The sequence below is a fragment of the Dreissena polymorpha genome, chromosome 11 (assembly GCF_020536995.1).
Source record: "Dreissena polymorpha isolate Duluth1 chromosome 11, UMN_Dpol_1.0, whole genome shotgun sequence".
Classification (NCBI taxonomy): Eukaryota; Metazoa; Mollusca; class Bivalvia; order Myida; family Dreissenidae; genus Dreissena; species Dreissena polymorpha.
Window position 1 is genome coordinate 1,474,424 of NC_068365.1, and position 14,707 is coordinate 1,489,130.

The 14,707-nt window shown below is 34.4% G+C and overlaps 1 protein-coding gene across 7 annotated transcripts in view; it reads left to right on the forward strand.

The window, feature by feature from the left end:
• The window catches only part of LOC127850332 (mutS protein homolog 5-like), a 75,116-nt gene that overhangs the window by 15,819 nt on the left and 44,590 nt on the right, over positions 1-14,707 (forward strand). For all 7 annotated transcript variants that reach the window (XR_008035212.1, XR_008035211.1, XM_052383298.1 and 4 more), the window contains exon 5: positions 13,312-13,383. Coding sequence is in view for 5 of the 7 variants with exons in the window: in XM_052383298.1 (XP_052239258.1) it covers positions 13,312-13,383 (72 nt within the window). In the remaining 2 variants the exon portion in view is untranslated. The remainder of the gene's footprint in view (positions 1-13,311; positions 13,384-14,707) is intronic.

Sequence of the window (14,707 nt, forward strand, 5' to 3'; positions counted from 1 at the left end):
CATGAGATAGCAGAAATGCTAAACACTTAAACAATTGTTGTTTATAACCATTTCTACCCTCATTCACTTTAACCCTTTGAACTTCTCCTAATTGGGCCTTATTAGAATGTACTGTTGTTTTCATAAACTACCAATAACCTAAACAATTGTTGTTTATAACCATTTCTACCCTCATTCACTTTAACCCTTTGAACTTCTCCTAATTGGGCCTTATTAGAATGTACTGTTGTTTTCATAAACTACCAATAACCTATTGGTTTAGCACCAACTCTGCAGCACTTGAACACTTGATACTGTTACAGTTGGTGCCACACTGCAGCACTTGAACACTTGATACTGTTACAGTTGGTGCCACACTGCAGCACTTGAACACTTGATACTGTTACAGTTGGTGTCACTGCAGCACTTGAACACTTGATACTGTTACAGTTGGTGCCACTGCAGCACTTGAACACTTGATACTGTTACAGTTGGTGCAACACTGCAGTACTTGAACACTTGATACTGTTACAGTTGGTGTCACTGCAGCACTTGAACACTTGATACTGTTACAGTTGGTGCAACACTGCAGCACTTGAACACTTGATACTGTTACAGTTGGTGCCACTGCAGCACTTGAACACTTGATACTGTTACAGTTGGTGCAACACTGCAGCACTTGAACACTTGATACTGTTACAGTTGGTGCTTAACACTGCAGCACTTGAACACTTGATACTGTTACAGTTGGTGCACTTGAACACTTGATACTGTTACAGTTGGTGCACTTGAACACTTGATACTGTTACAGTTGGTGCTTAACATCATATGAGCCTCACTCTGGAAAACTGATTTAAGTGTATATGCGTAAAGTGTTGACCTGGATTAGCCTGTGCAGTCTGCGCAGGCTTATCAGGGACGACAATATCTACTTTGATGGTATTTTTCGTTAGTATGGAATCCTTTTCTCATCGAAAAATCAGTTTATGCAGAGAGTTGTCACGTAATTACGTATTGTTCGTGGAGAACACACAGTAACAAACAAAGTACTTTTCTGTTTTCATCGATATTTATTTCTGTTAAATAAATTATAACACAACGCTTCTAATGTTCACGAAGTACAATTTTACAGCGCAGCGACCAACATGGCCGCCACGTCAAGAAGACGTGACAACTCTCAAAGTTCTTTTCCAAATCTAACCGCAGAATCTTCTCTTACAACAACCTCACAGCATTTTATTCTCAGGAAAATAAACATAAAGTTTAGATATGTCTTATCCCATTCTTGATTGGTTGACTGTTACTCTGTTCCCGATTTACTAAACCCACCCCTTCGAATAACCCTTGTTGATTGGATGGACCGCTCATGCATGTACCACATGTCGCAGCAGAAAAGTGCAATATACAGTTATCATGTATGACCAATATGTTCGTGATGAACATGTGCAGATAATAACCTTTTGGAACAGGAGGCCTTATTTCTTTAGCATATTTGATCATATAACCAGGTTTTCTCTTATGGACAAACCACATTGGTAATATGAAACCTAACACTTCTATAATCAATTAAGTAAACCACGATACACATTAGATACACATTCAATCCGAACTTGTATCTGTTATGTACCTTGGTAAATTGGAATTACACTTATATATTCAATTATTTAAATTTCATTATATACCATGTCTGAATTGGGACTTATTATGTCTGTTATGTATTGGTTTGAAGTAATTTTGACCTATAAGCCGAATTGTTTATCAAGACTAAGACAAATCAACAGATGTTCCCGATAATTGAACTACATTGGAGAAATGAAACCATACATTTGTCAAACTTCATTACATCCCATCCAAAGATTCTATTTTAACTATATATATACATGTTACTAATAATATTCATTACATTATATTATGATAAAGGCTGTATTTCTAGAATATTTTCTTTATAGAACTCTTCTTAGATTATTATCATTTGTTACACTAATATTAGCCTGTGCGGACTTCTCAAGCTGATCTGGAACGACACCACATACATGCATTAAGCCCTGTTTTCCCAAAGCAGAGCTAAACTCTATATGACTGACTCCATATACCACTGTGAACTTGACCTAATTATGAAAAAAATAAAAGGACTGACCAGTATAATTATATACTTGGTGCATCGTATGACAGTGTTTATCATGTATTGCATCTTATTTATCAGTAAAAATTATTGACTACAAGTTTTCTGAATATGGAAATATGGACTGGAATTGCAAAGGTCTATTATGTTGGCAATATAATTATGAATTAAGGAATCAGTCTGCTAAACACAGTGTTTATGCATGTTTGAGCTTTATACAAATGCCAATCTTCTATTCACATTGATCCATGTATCAGAATATTATATAGGGTAGATTTTTAGAAACTGCTGATAGATCTTATTGTTGATCTGGCTTTCTGATGTATAGAAATTATGCCAAAATACTTCATATTCTGCACTATCCTGCATGTAAAATCTGCACGGATTCTCAACAGTGTCTGTACCAAATCTGGCCTGAATGAAGACAGAGTCTGCCTTAAACATGTACAAATAGAATGTATTTTTCTGGGCAAAATAACCATGAAGCAGAATTTTATTTTCTGAGATTATTATTTTAAACATACTTTGTACACTGTTTACTTTAACAAGGCACATTTTAGCACTTTTCATTTAACTCTTTCCCACTCAGAGGCAGAGTGAAAATGGCTATGTGCAACAACATAAAACCAGAATAGCGTGGGAGTAAGTTGAGTAACTTGCAGTCTGTCCAGGTTTAAATCTGTTTGCTGCTCATCAGTATCAAGGGTATATATATTAATATTATAAGGACCAACATTTTTTTTCTCAAGTACCTGTGTTTAAAACTTGAATCTTGTAAGAAAGGTCTTAATTTAATTAAACCTTTCTAAGGAACTAAAATGCATCAAAGTACATATCAAAGTGATTAAGTGTCAAGCAAGGCAGAATTTTAGTACATGTACTTGGTACTAAAATGAGGTTGAATAATAGACCTTCTGATTATATTTGATTCATTATCATAAGAATGAACTTTAACAAACAGTAAATCACAATCAGACAAATTTAGATCTAAAATGATTGGATACAGTTTTGTCAAAGTAAATCCGGAACTTACATACAAAATATTATTGTAATAGTCAAAATAATAAATTAACAGTGTTTAGATTTTTGAAATTGCTACACATTTTTGAAGTATTAACAAGAAATATCTTTTAAAAAGATATACGGCGTTGATTGTGGTCGATGTTTATGAACGATCAAAAGTTATCTCTATGAGATAAAAAGTAGCGGATGCCTTTTTTCTGCGCAGTTCTTAGCTACATCATAAGCAAATCAATTACGGGGTGTTGCGCCAGATTTCGTGGCTTATTTTGCTTTATGTGATATTATTACTCAGATATCTATATTTACAGAATAGAAAAACACAAGAAACATGAAAATAAACGATTGCATATAGGTCAGCCGGCAATACTCGAATCTTATTTAATTGCATAATTATAGTATAGTGAATTATTGTGCTCATGCTTAATAAACTGGTCTAAATGGATAAATATTTCTAATTATTTTTATCAAAATTGGTCCTTATCATGCAAATGTTAAAACCATATTAAAAATCGATGATTGACATACCACAATAATATCGCCGAATATCTTTATTTAGTATCTTTCTGATCAAAACAGACTTCAAGTGCACAAAGTTTACGAGACGGCGTTTATATAAAGATTTCTGCAACTGACCGCAAACTGACCTTGATACCTTGCGGATTGGAATGCAATGCATTACAGTCAGTACGTTATTGTCAGTAAGACCGGTGTAACACAATGATCGCAACCCCTTCTGCGAACTCCGGTGATGAACTGTATATAAACTCTGACTTTCACAAATGGCCGGGAGTTGACCCGAAACCTCGCGGGTTGAAATGCAATGCAAGTAAGTACTAAATATGACAACATAGCTACTAGTATAAACGCTTTTGCGCTGGTAATTCTCTGAAAATAAAAGGTGAACGCACAAACTGTATTTATGTCGAAAATTGATTGTAAAACTGTTCTATCTATTGAGCCTTTTCATTAGAGATAAAATTGTTTCATGCAGTAAAACAGTGTTACAAAGACGCGGATATGTTTCCAATGTTATGGTGTTATACTCAAATCAGCCAATGGAATAAATGAAGTGTATTCATTCGTACCTAGCCGCGGGAAATTTTATTTGAGTATTATTGGACACTTACAAAGGTCAAGTCAGGGTGAAAAGCTGGCTTATTCAGCTAACGCCGAAAAAAAACCCGGCTCTATTCAATAGTGAAAGCAATGACTAAATACTCTTCTGTGGGAGAAAGGAAAAAGTAACTTGATTGGTAACATATTTGATTGACTTTTGGATTTGTGTAAGCTACGAGAGTATAAAAACAATTAAAAATACATTTTTTATCAAAACACATTGTCATTGTTGTCATTTGTTTTCTGTTAAGCATTCTTCATACCTGTATACTTAATAACTGGATAATCTTCATACAGGTATACTTTATAACTGGATTATCTTCATAAGGGTATACTTTATAACTGGATTATCTTCATACCTGTATACGTTATAACTGGATAATCTTCATACCGGTATACTTAATAACTTGATAATATCTTCATACATGTATACTTTAGAACTGGGTTTATACAGTAGACTCTGCCAATACCGGACTCTCCGAATACTGGAAATCTCCCGATTCCGAACGGTCGGGCAAGTCTGTATTTTTCCCTTCTATTTCTTTGTTAAAAAATGTTGAATAAACCGAACTCTCTCAAAACCAGAAACCGAACGGATATCTCCTTGAATTTCGTCATTTTCAACGCAAAATACATTGAGTACACCGGACGGTCCAAATTATCAAGATGCCCAAGGCGTGTAAATTACAATACCTAGTCAGCACGGCGCGTGCGTTGTCGCGCATTCCGCTTGTGCAATTATTGATAATCGGATTAAACATACCATACAGGTGTCAAGTTGTTACCGCGCTATTGAAGTCTGATTAAATAATGTAAAACCAACTGTGAATGTCTATTAGAGACGTGCAGTAACACCATAAAGTGATTGACGAGATTGTTTTATTAAGCTTATGATAAACAATTTAATTATAAAATTAATGCATGCCGTTGCGACGATCACTTTCTTGTGATCTTCTGGGGTAATTTAAAAGATGGTATAGACATGTTTTCAAAGGCTTGAATGGTTGTTTGTTTGTCAGATAAAACTGTGAGAAATATGACCGTTAAATATCCATCCATCTGTCTGCAAATTTATTCATTGCCTTTTCGTAATTTCAAACGCATCTTCAGTATTAATAATCTAAAAAGTCGGTATGGAATGATTTTTGCTTTTAATCGAATACAAACACATTATTTAAAGATAACATTATAAACATTACATGAGTACAGTTATCACATGGTACATGTAAATGTATACGGTTTGTGTTATTCTTATATGATTTTGTACACAATGCATGCAATGTGTATTTCGGCAATATGCCTACTCTTGGCAAACCGGAACTCTCTAAAAACCAGACGATCAGGCCGGTCCCCAGACCGTCCGGTTCACAGAGAGTCTACTGTATCTTCATACTGGTATACTTTATAACTGGATTATCTTCATACGGGTATACTTTATAACTGGATTATCTTCATACCCGTACATGTATACTTTATAACTGGATAATCTTCATACGGATATACTTTATAACTGGATAATATCTTCATACGGGTATACTTTAGAACTGGATTATCTTCATACCGGTCCACTTTATAACTGGATTATCTTCATACCGGTACACTTTATAACTGGATTATCTTCATACCGGTACACTTTATAACTGGATTATCTTCATACCGGTACACTTTATATCTGGATAATATCTTCATACCGGTACACTTTAGAACTGGATAATATCTTCATACCGGTCCACTTTATAACTGGATTATCTTCATACCGGTACACTTTATAACTGGATTATCTTCATACCGGTACACTTTATAACTGGATTATCCTTATTGAAAACATGTGTTGTTTTCTGTCAGGTGCCAAAAAACTCACCCACCTGTGGAGTATAATCAGAGAAGGGAATTTGTATGGCCTTTATTTATTGTGATATTTATGAACTTCTATTAGTCTCTTTAACTGAGTGTTGTATGTTACAAACCAAAAAAGGCCATGAAATAGACGTTAAACCTATCAGTAAATAGAATCATTGCTGTAGTGACAAGTTCAAGAAGAACATGTTATATATGTTAGTGTTATTGTTCTATCATGATCCATATAGTTTGATGTTACAACAAAAGACAGGAGCCATTGTACAAAAGTTTCTGTACCGTAAAGTTCCTTAAATTTGATTTCCATTTCATAATAGATTTATCATTCATTTTTTGTCATCATTTTTAGCTCGGCTGTTTTCGGAGAAAACCCGAGGTATTGTCATAGCCTCCTCGGCGTCGGCCGTCCGGGCTTCGTGCTAAAACCTTTACATTGGCTCTAAAATTAAAGTGCTTCCACCTACAACTTTGATACTTCATATGTACATGCACCTTGATGAGTTCTACACGCCTCACCCATTTTTGGGTCACTAGGTCAAAGGTTAAGGTTACTGTGACCTGTAATATAAAACTTTAACTTTGCCTCTAACATCATAGTGCTTCCACCTACAACTTTGAAACTTCATATGTATATGCACCTTGATGACTTCTACACGCCACACCCATTTTTGGGTCACTAGGTCAAAGGTCAAGGTCACTGTGACCTCTAAAAAAAATCAAAAAAAATCTGACAAGTTTTCGTAGCCGAGCGTGGCACCCGTTATGCGGTGCTTTTGTTTGTCATCTAGAACCATTAAATACTTTTACATGAGTAATACATGATAGATGAAAGGGATTTTTCAGAAATGGTAGGAAATAACAACACATCCCTGCAATTTATGCCCTGTCTCCATTTCTTTTTTCAGAATTGATGTTAATGGATGACCGCAGCCCTTTTAAAATGCATTGCATTTTTTTCATTGTGCTTTAGAGTTAAGGACATTGTCTGGGAAATGTGCATCCAATATGACATTTACGGTATGTCATCTCTCTCTCATCTCACTGGGATGCTAAGTGCATCACTTGTATTTCCTTAACATGTACAGGTAGACAAGGCCAGAATGGAGCAATATCTGCTTATCTGATACCACAATGTACAGCAGGTGCATCAGTTTAACCATCAAACTTGGATTTTGTTTTAATGACATGCTTTGTATGCAAACACTGTAATGTCATCCATCTTTGACAAAGTTGATGTAACTGCTTTGTAAAGATGCCATTGTTGTGTTTGAGATGATAATGGCCTGTTGAATTAAGTCTTAGTTTAAATAGAATATATAGGCTTGCATTATATTGCATTTTAGTCCTGCTTCATGTCCATTATATGATCCTTGTCCTGGGAAAACTGGGCTTAATGCATGTGCATAAAGTGTAGTCCCAGATAAGCATGTGCAGTCCACATAAGCTAATCATTGGCAAAACTTTCTGCTTTTATTGTATTTTTCGCTTAACCCTTTGCATGCTGGGAAATTTGTCGTCTGCTAAAATGTTGTCTGCTAAATTTCTAAAATTAGCATTTTCTTCGATTTTGTTAAAAGAATACTATCAGAATAGCAAACAGTTTGGATCCTGATGAGACGCCACGTTCTGTGGCGTCTCATCTGGATCCAAACTGTTTGCACAGGCCTTTAAAATTCGGTTCCCGCTCTGAAAGAGTTAAAGGAAGTCTCCTCTTTGCGACAATCCAGTCAGAAAGTGTTGTCTCCGATAAGCCTGCGCAGCCTAATATGCGGACTGCGCAGGCTAATCTGGGACAGCAGTTTACACATATGCATTAAGCCCTGTTTTCTCCTAGTGTGTCTTATAATCATGTCAGCATGCTTTATATTACGTCATAGTCCTGCTTTATGTCTGATATTTAAACAACTGACATCAAATATTCTATTTATTTAAATACTTTATTGCTGTTCTGGCCTGCACATTCCTGTAATTTTTATGTATGTTTATTCTTTTTGTAACTGATTACACTAATTAGAATACTTTGATTACTTGAATTGGTATAAACTTTATGAAATATGTTAATAGCACAATTAGAATGCAGTTATTTAAAGGCGCACTTATGACTATTCAAACAATGCATATTATTGAAACTAACTATTAGTTTTTTTCAAAAATCATGCACAAGGAAGGTGTATATTTAAATCTTATCAAATTCATTTAGAAAATGGGATAATAGTCTTTGAATGTTTATACGTTAATCCTTCTCAATTCTTATAGATGTTCTTTTCTAAGGTCCATTGAAATGTAGGGCATATATTTCAAATGCGTCCGTTTTCTTTTTTGGTTTCAAGCATTTAGCAATTTTTCATACATTGTGTGGTTATTTTATTCATTGTGTTTGTGTCAGTGGTGCGTTTGTGTGCATTTCATTTTAGACCAAGTTGAACAGTGACCTTTTGGGGTGCATTTACTTTTGAATATGCCTTTTGTGTAAATTTTGCTGTTAAACCTGTTTTCTGGCTGTGTCTGCATTCAGGCAAGATTAATTTTCTTAAAAGTAACATAACTGATTATTGAATATTGATTCCCCATAGAAGGAGGCAAATAGCAGTTGCACTGACCTTCAGTCTTTCTGTGCATGTTTCTTGTCTAAGAAGCAAACAATTTTACAAAAGTCAAGGTCACGAGTGGTAAACAGTGAAATGTGGCCATACACTGCTTGTTTGTGACATAAAATGAGTTTTGAGACACAAGTGGAATATAAGAACAGTAATTCTTGCCCCATGAATTCATGTCTTTTTCATAAATTTGAAGTTTTTGGAATAGAAAATAATCATCTTTAAATTCTTCAAAAAAGGAATGGCTAGAGAAATGCTTTGAAAGTAGACAGTTTTTATTTGTGAGCGTTAGCTCACAAATTATGTAGAGGCAATTTTGCAAGTCAGTCTGCGTTAAGTACGCTAGGAACCGTAACCCGTGACTGCCTGTGTAGATAACTGCAGTAAAATTAAGCAGACGAAAAATGCTAGGATCGTCTGCTCTAACCACCGCATCTGCCTGTTTATAGTTCCCACTGGTACACTACATAGTGTGTATGTATTCAAAAGTATTTAACAGCTTGTAAAACAACGTTGGCCAGTCAGTGTTTATCATTTAAATCTGTATATATTGGCTGCTTTCAGGGAAAACGGGGCTGAATGCATGTCAAATAAGATTAGCCTGTGCACACTGATTAGCTGTATCAATGTTTTGAAAAAAAAACACATCTCGACCTGTGCTTTAAGACACACTCTTTATAAATTTGAATGGGTTGTGGTCATTTCAAACTTGCGATATAAAAAGCTATAACATAATTTTGAAAACTGAGTTGCCTCTAAGATTATACAACAGCGAACAAATTCAGTGCCTTCAGCGCTTTGATTAGTGTGAGCGTTAGCTCACACTAATGTTACAGAGCAAGTTTTGCAAATCAGTATGCGCTTAACTGCTTAACTACACTATGGAAAGACAACCACTGCCTGTTGCAGTAAAATTATGCAGTAAAATTATGCAGACGATAAATGCTAGGACCGTCTGCTAGGAAAGATAAACACCACATCTGCCTGTTTATAGTACACATTGGTGACTAATAGTGTTTAACAGCTTGTAAGATGACATTGGTCAGTCTAGTGTTTATCATTGAAATCTGTACATATTGGATGCTTTCAGGAAAAACGGGGCTTAATGCATTTCAAATAAGATTAGCCTGCTCACACTGATTAGCCTGTGCAATGCGCACAAGCTAATCAAGGACGAAATTTCTGATTTTATGGTGTTTTTCGTTTAAAGAGAGTCTCTGGTACTGAGATGACAATTAATGCATATGCATAAAACCCTGTTTTCCCAAAATGAAGCTTAAATTATATTTTTTATTAATGATTTAAAAAGAACACATCTGGAGCACAGTGCTTTAAGACAAACTCTTTATAAATTTGACGGGGTTGATTTTATTTAAAACTTGCAACATATAAAGCTATAACATAATTTTTTAAACTGAGTGCGTCTTAACTTATACAACAGCGAACACCTACAGTGCCTTCAGCGCATTGATTAATGAGACTTGGAATAAGGGCCCGAATTATCAACCTGTCTTTTTAACTTTGCATCATACATTTGAAAGGTAGTACTTAAAACCTGCAAAATGCTTTTCAATGATGCATAGATTTAACTATGCATAATACCTTTGATGGTTAATAGTTATATCATTTATTACTATGCATGATGATATTATTTAGTTCTATTGTTTGATCCCTGCATAATGTTTATTAAAGGCATAATATATTATTCAATACATGGAAACAGTGCTGATACATTGTAAGTTTGGTTGCAACTGAATTTAGGTCCATAGTTAGAACTGTGCAAAATGTTTTTTTTATAGAACTTTGCACACTGCAATTGCTTACATACATGTAGTTTTTTTAAATTTCTTTAGCTTAACATGAAGTACCTCCATTTTTCAATGTATTTTCTAAGGTAAAGGCCATTTTACATTCTGTAAATCAACGTAAACTTTTTATATGAAATAATTTATTGCATAGATGGTTTATTATTTCCAATTTGAATGTAAGTAATAACAGAGACCGTTCCACATGCAACATAGTTATATCACCATGACAGTTTTGATAATTCATCTTTTTACAAACACAAGAAAAAACACCATTTATTTTACAATTAGGCCAGACTTCAAGCCCACAAGTTTATGTTAGAGCACATACATTGTTTAAACATCATCATGCTTGTAAGAAGACATAAAACATACCCCAAGGCTAATAAAACTTCAGGATTTTTTAGTAAATTAAAAATTCTGTTAAACATGACAGATTTTAATTAAAGGCTATACTTCAACTAGGATAAACATGTGTTTGTGTGTTATCTAATAAATACATATCAATTAAGAGTGGGAAGTTACTGTCATTAATTATGCTTAAGGGGGTATGAAAGGGGTAATTGATAACTGGAAGTGTCAGTACCTTATGAGTAATTGAATTTCTTCAGTCATGTAATCCATCTTTGCATGTTCGCTTTCTTTAAATAAATACCATTCTTGACAATTTATGAATTTTTGTTGGTTCTAAGTTTGATTTCATGACATTTCTGAGGATGTTATTAGGAAGTTATGCAGTTTTTATCCTTCAGTGTGAAACAAAATTGTATACATAATTATGATTTGTACAATATTAATTTTGTAGTATGGGAAGTATTTAATGTTGCATCATCAAAAGGAAGTAAAAAGTACTATGTCCTTGTTTCACACTTCAAAGTATTGAAATATAACAAAATAATGATTTATTAGGGATTTAAAGATTTTTTTCATATTATAAATAAGAAAAAATGATTGTAATTTACTGACATATGATATGGCAGTATGCAGATAATTATTTACATTTCAAGGTAAAGACTGTCAACAAACTGACACATCTCACTGACTTATACAGAGAACAGCATTGTGCAATATTACAATGTCAGTATTATTGCAGACTACTGGCATTTTAACAGGAAATGTTTCCTTTCAGAAGTTAATTTACATCCAAATGTATATTTCCAGTAAGCCAGATTCATACAATTTCCTCAATGTGTCAAATGACATTTTAAATTTTGGTGCATAACGATTAATATTATTGGCAAACCAATGGCTGTGTTTAATATGTTGATAACTTCCAATCCAATGTTCTAAAGATCAAGTTCATGATTCTTGATTGCTAATGTGGTATTGTGCGCTTTCAAAATAATATAATGAGGCGGATAATTCATCCCCTATGACGTCAAATTGTGCATCTTAATTAACAGACTTTCCAGCAAATTTTTGTCTGTGATCAGTTCAATTATGCAAAGTGTGTCTGGAAATTTTGACTCATCCACAAAAAAACAATTTAGTTCAACTGATAAATGTTTTGAGTAATCACAATTGTAATATACATCTGCCTTTGTCCCCAAGCAAATGACAACAGCAAATAAACCAGCTTGGCAAATGTCTGTCAAACCTTGAACAAAGCCAGAATACTATATGAGGTTCAGGAAAATCTTTCCAGAATACTAGCCCTTTGGCTGCTGGAACATTCAAGGGTTACAATCTACATATATTAGGGTCACCCTCCGGGAAAATGGAGCCAATGCATGTGCACAAAGTGTCGATCTAGTAGCCTGTGCAGTCTGTACAGGCTAATCAGGGAAACCACTTTCCACCGGGACTGGATTTTTGTTTAGAAGAGACTTCCTTTAAATGAGACAATTCATAAAAGCAGAAACTGTTGTCCCTGATTAGCCTGTACTGACTACACAGTTTATATAGAACAAAACGTCTGGCACATGCATTAAGCCTAGTTTTCTCAGATTTATCTCTATTTGGTGTTAATCAAGTGAACAAGTATTGGTGTTACCTATACGACAAACTCAAAGAGATAAAGAAGAGTTTAAAAAAAATTAATTTGATTAGCAGGAGCAAATTATTTGTACATTAATGTTTGAGGTATTTTTTGGCAAATCTATCCACAAACAGAGATGTCTAGACATGTGAAACACATCACTAATTAGATATTTGAATTAGTTGGCAAGGAAAATTGGCTTGCAATAAGGATTAATTGGTTTGCAAGATTTGCATAATTAATTGATAGCAATAATATTTTCTTGAAATATTTTTTTGCCAAGTAGAGACTTCTTAGTAATGGAAAATACAACAAAAGCTGAAAGTGTCGTCCCTTATTAGCCTGTGAGTACTGCACCGGCTTATCCTGGACGACACTATAATGTTCATGTATTAAGCCTGGTTTTCCCAAAGTGTGGCTCATAATGTATTTCAATGAGTGAGTTCAAATCCAATATGTGTCACAGAGACAACTGAGCGAAATATGAATCCTCAGCTCATTGTTATAAAGTTTCTTAAGTTTTTTGTTTACTAAAGTTGAGAATAAGTAAAAAATACAGCAACTTTGCTTTGGAGCTATACTAAGCTTAAAACTATTAACTTTTTATGTTGGAATATACATTATACATGTTTTTAAGTTTGTGCACTAAGTACTGGTGAACCAGCCCAACCATAGAAAGTGGGAGTTTGTTAACTTATCACCGTGATATGACTGAGATACTGTTGACAACTGTGAAAAATCCGACTTAGCAAACAAAGAAAAGACCCTACAACTAGCAGCCCCCATTCTCCTATAGGTCTTACAACTAGCAGCCCTGATTCTCCTATATTTCAGGGGAGGAGCATGGTCTGGTGGGGGAGGACAGAGCCAGCCCCTTTATTCAGCTCCTGCCCAGCATTGATTTCTGTAAGTGGTCTATACCCAGCTTTGATTTCTGTAAGTGATGTTTCAGGACCATCATGTTCACTGCGAGAGCTCATTTTCATAATTGAACCTAGCTCTGCAAAATCGGGGCTTTGTCTGAACAGGCTAAAGGGATGACACTTTTTGCCTAAAGTATAGTTTTCATTGAGAAGAGACTTCCTTTGAATGAAAAATACTACAAAAGCTGAAAGTGTCGTCCCAGATTAGCCTGTGCAGACTGCAAATGCTTATCAGGCACAGAACTTTACACACAAGTCCAGTTGTCCCAAAGCGAGGCTCACATGTATTGGCTCATTGTATTTCATCAAGACCTGTGAGGCAGTTAATTCTCCTGATTGTTTTGTCATCTAAATAATAAACAACATCCTGCTTTTTGAAGCTTAAATGTAAATAACTTTTAATTTCACAGATACGTTTGCAAATCATCTTCCTAGTTTAAATTAAATGAGACTCTTGTATTTTTTTTTCTTTCCCGTATACTTACAAAATACTCATTTTTCACATCATCCTAACCCATTTTGGATCCTAGTTAATTCTTTCCCCAACAGACAACTTTTACATGTCTTTCTCAAGAAAAACAAGTTTGCCCCCTACATATGATATTTCTCATTAATATATGCTTCAATGTCAATGAAAAAGTTATCAATAAATGTAAGATCTCTAAGGTAAAATCTGTTTTCTCAAGAGGTATTTACCAAATTCTTGTAATACGCAAGCATGTCTGCGTGATGTTTACTTTCACATGCAGGGATAAATCCCCCATTGAGAAATTCCTACAGCTGCCAGCTGTTGTTAAATGCTTTTGTAAGCAGAGCTGAAATAGGTTTTGTGATAAACAGATGCATGTTGCAGTAAATATGTATTTTAATTATTTCTGGGTGTAAAGGGAGGTAACTAGGGTTGTAAATGGTTCACTTATTGAGCCAAGGCTTTAGAAATTAGCTCCCCTGATAATATTAACTACAGGCTAAAATGTGTCTTATTCTAGTTTGGATTTTATTTTTCTTTATTAAAAATATAGAGGATATTTGTTGGAATCAGTGGATTATCGATTTTAATTCACGAGTGATCGTAGAAAATACATATTTTCTATGATCACGAGTGAATTTAAATCGATATATGCCACCGAATCCAACAAATTTTCTTTTTATTTTATGCTTTTTTCACAGTTTATATACATTGTTAAAGAGTTTCACTAACGAATTTCGCTGGAATAATGATGTCATTTCGTCAAAAAAAAGACGTAATTTCACAGTAAACAGTGAAAATTATCAATAATTTTCACTGATAATTTTCATTGTTTGAA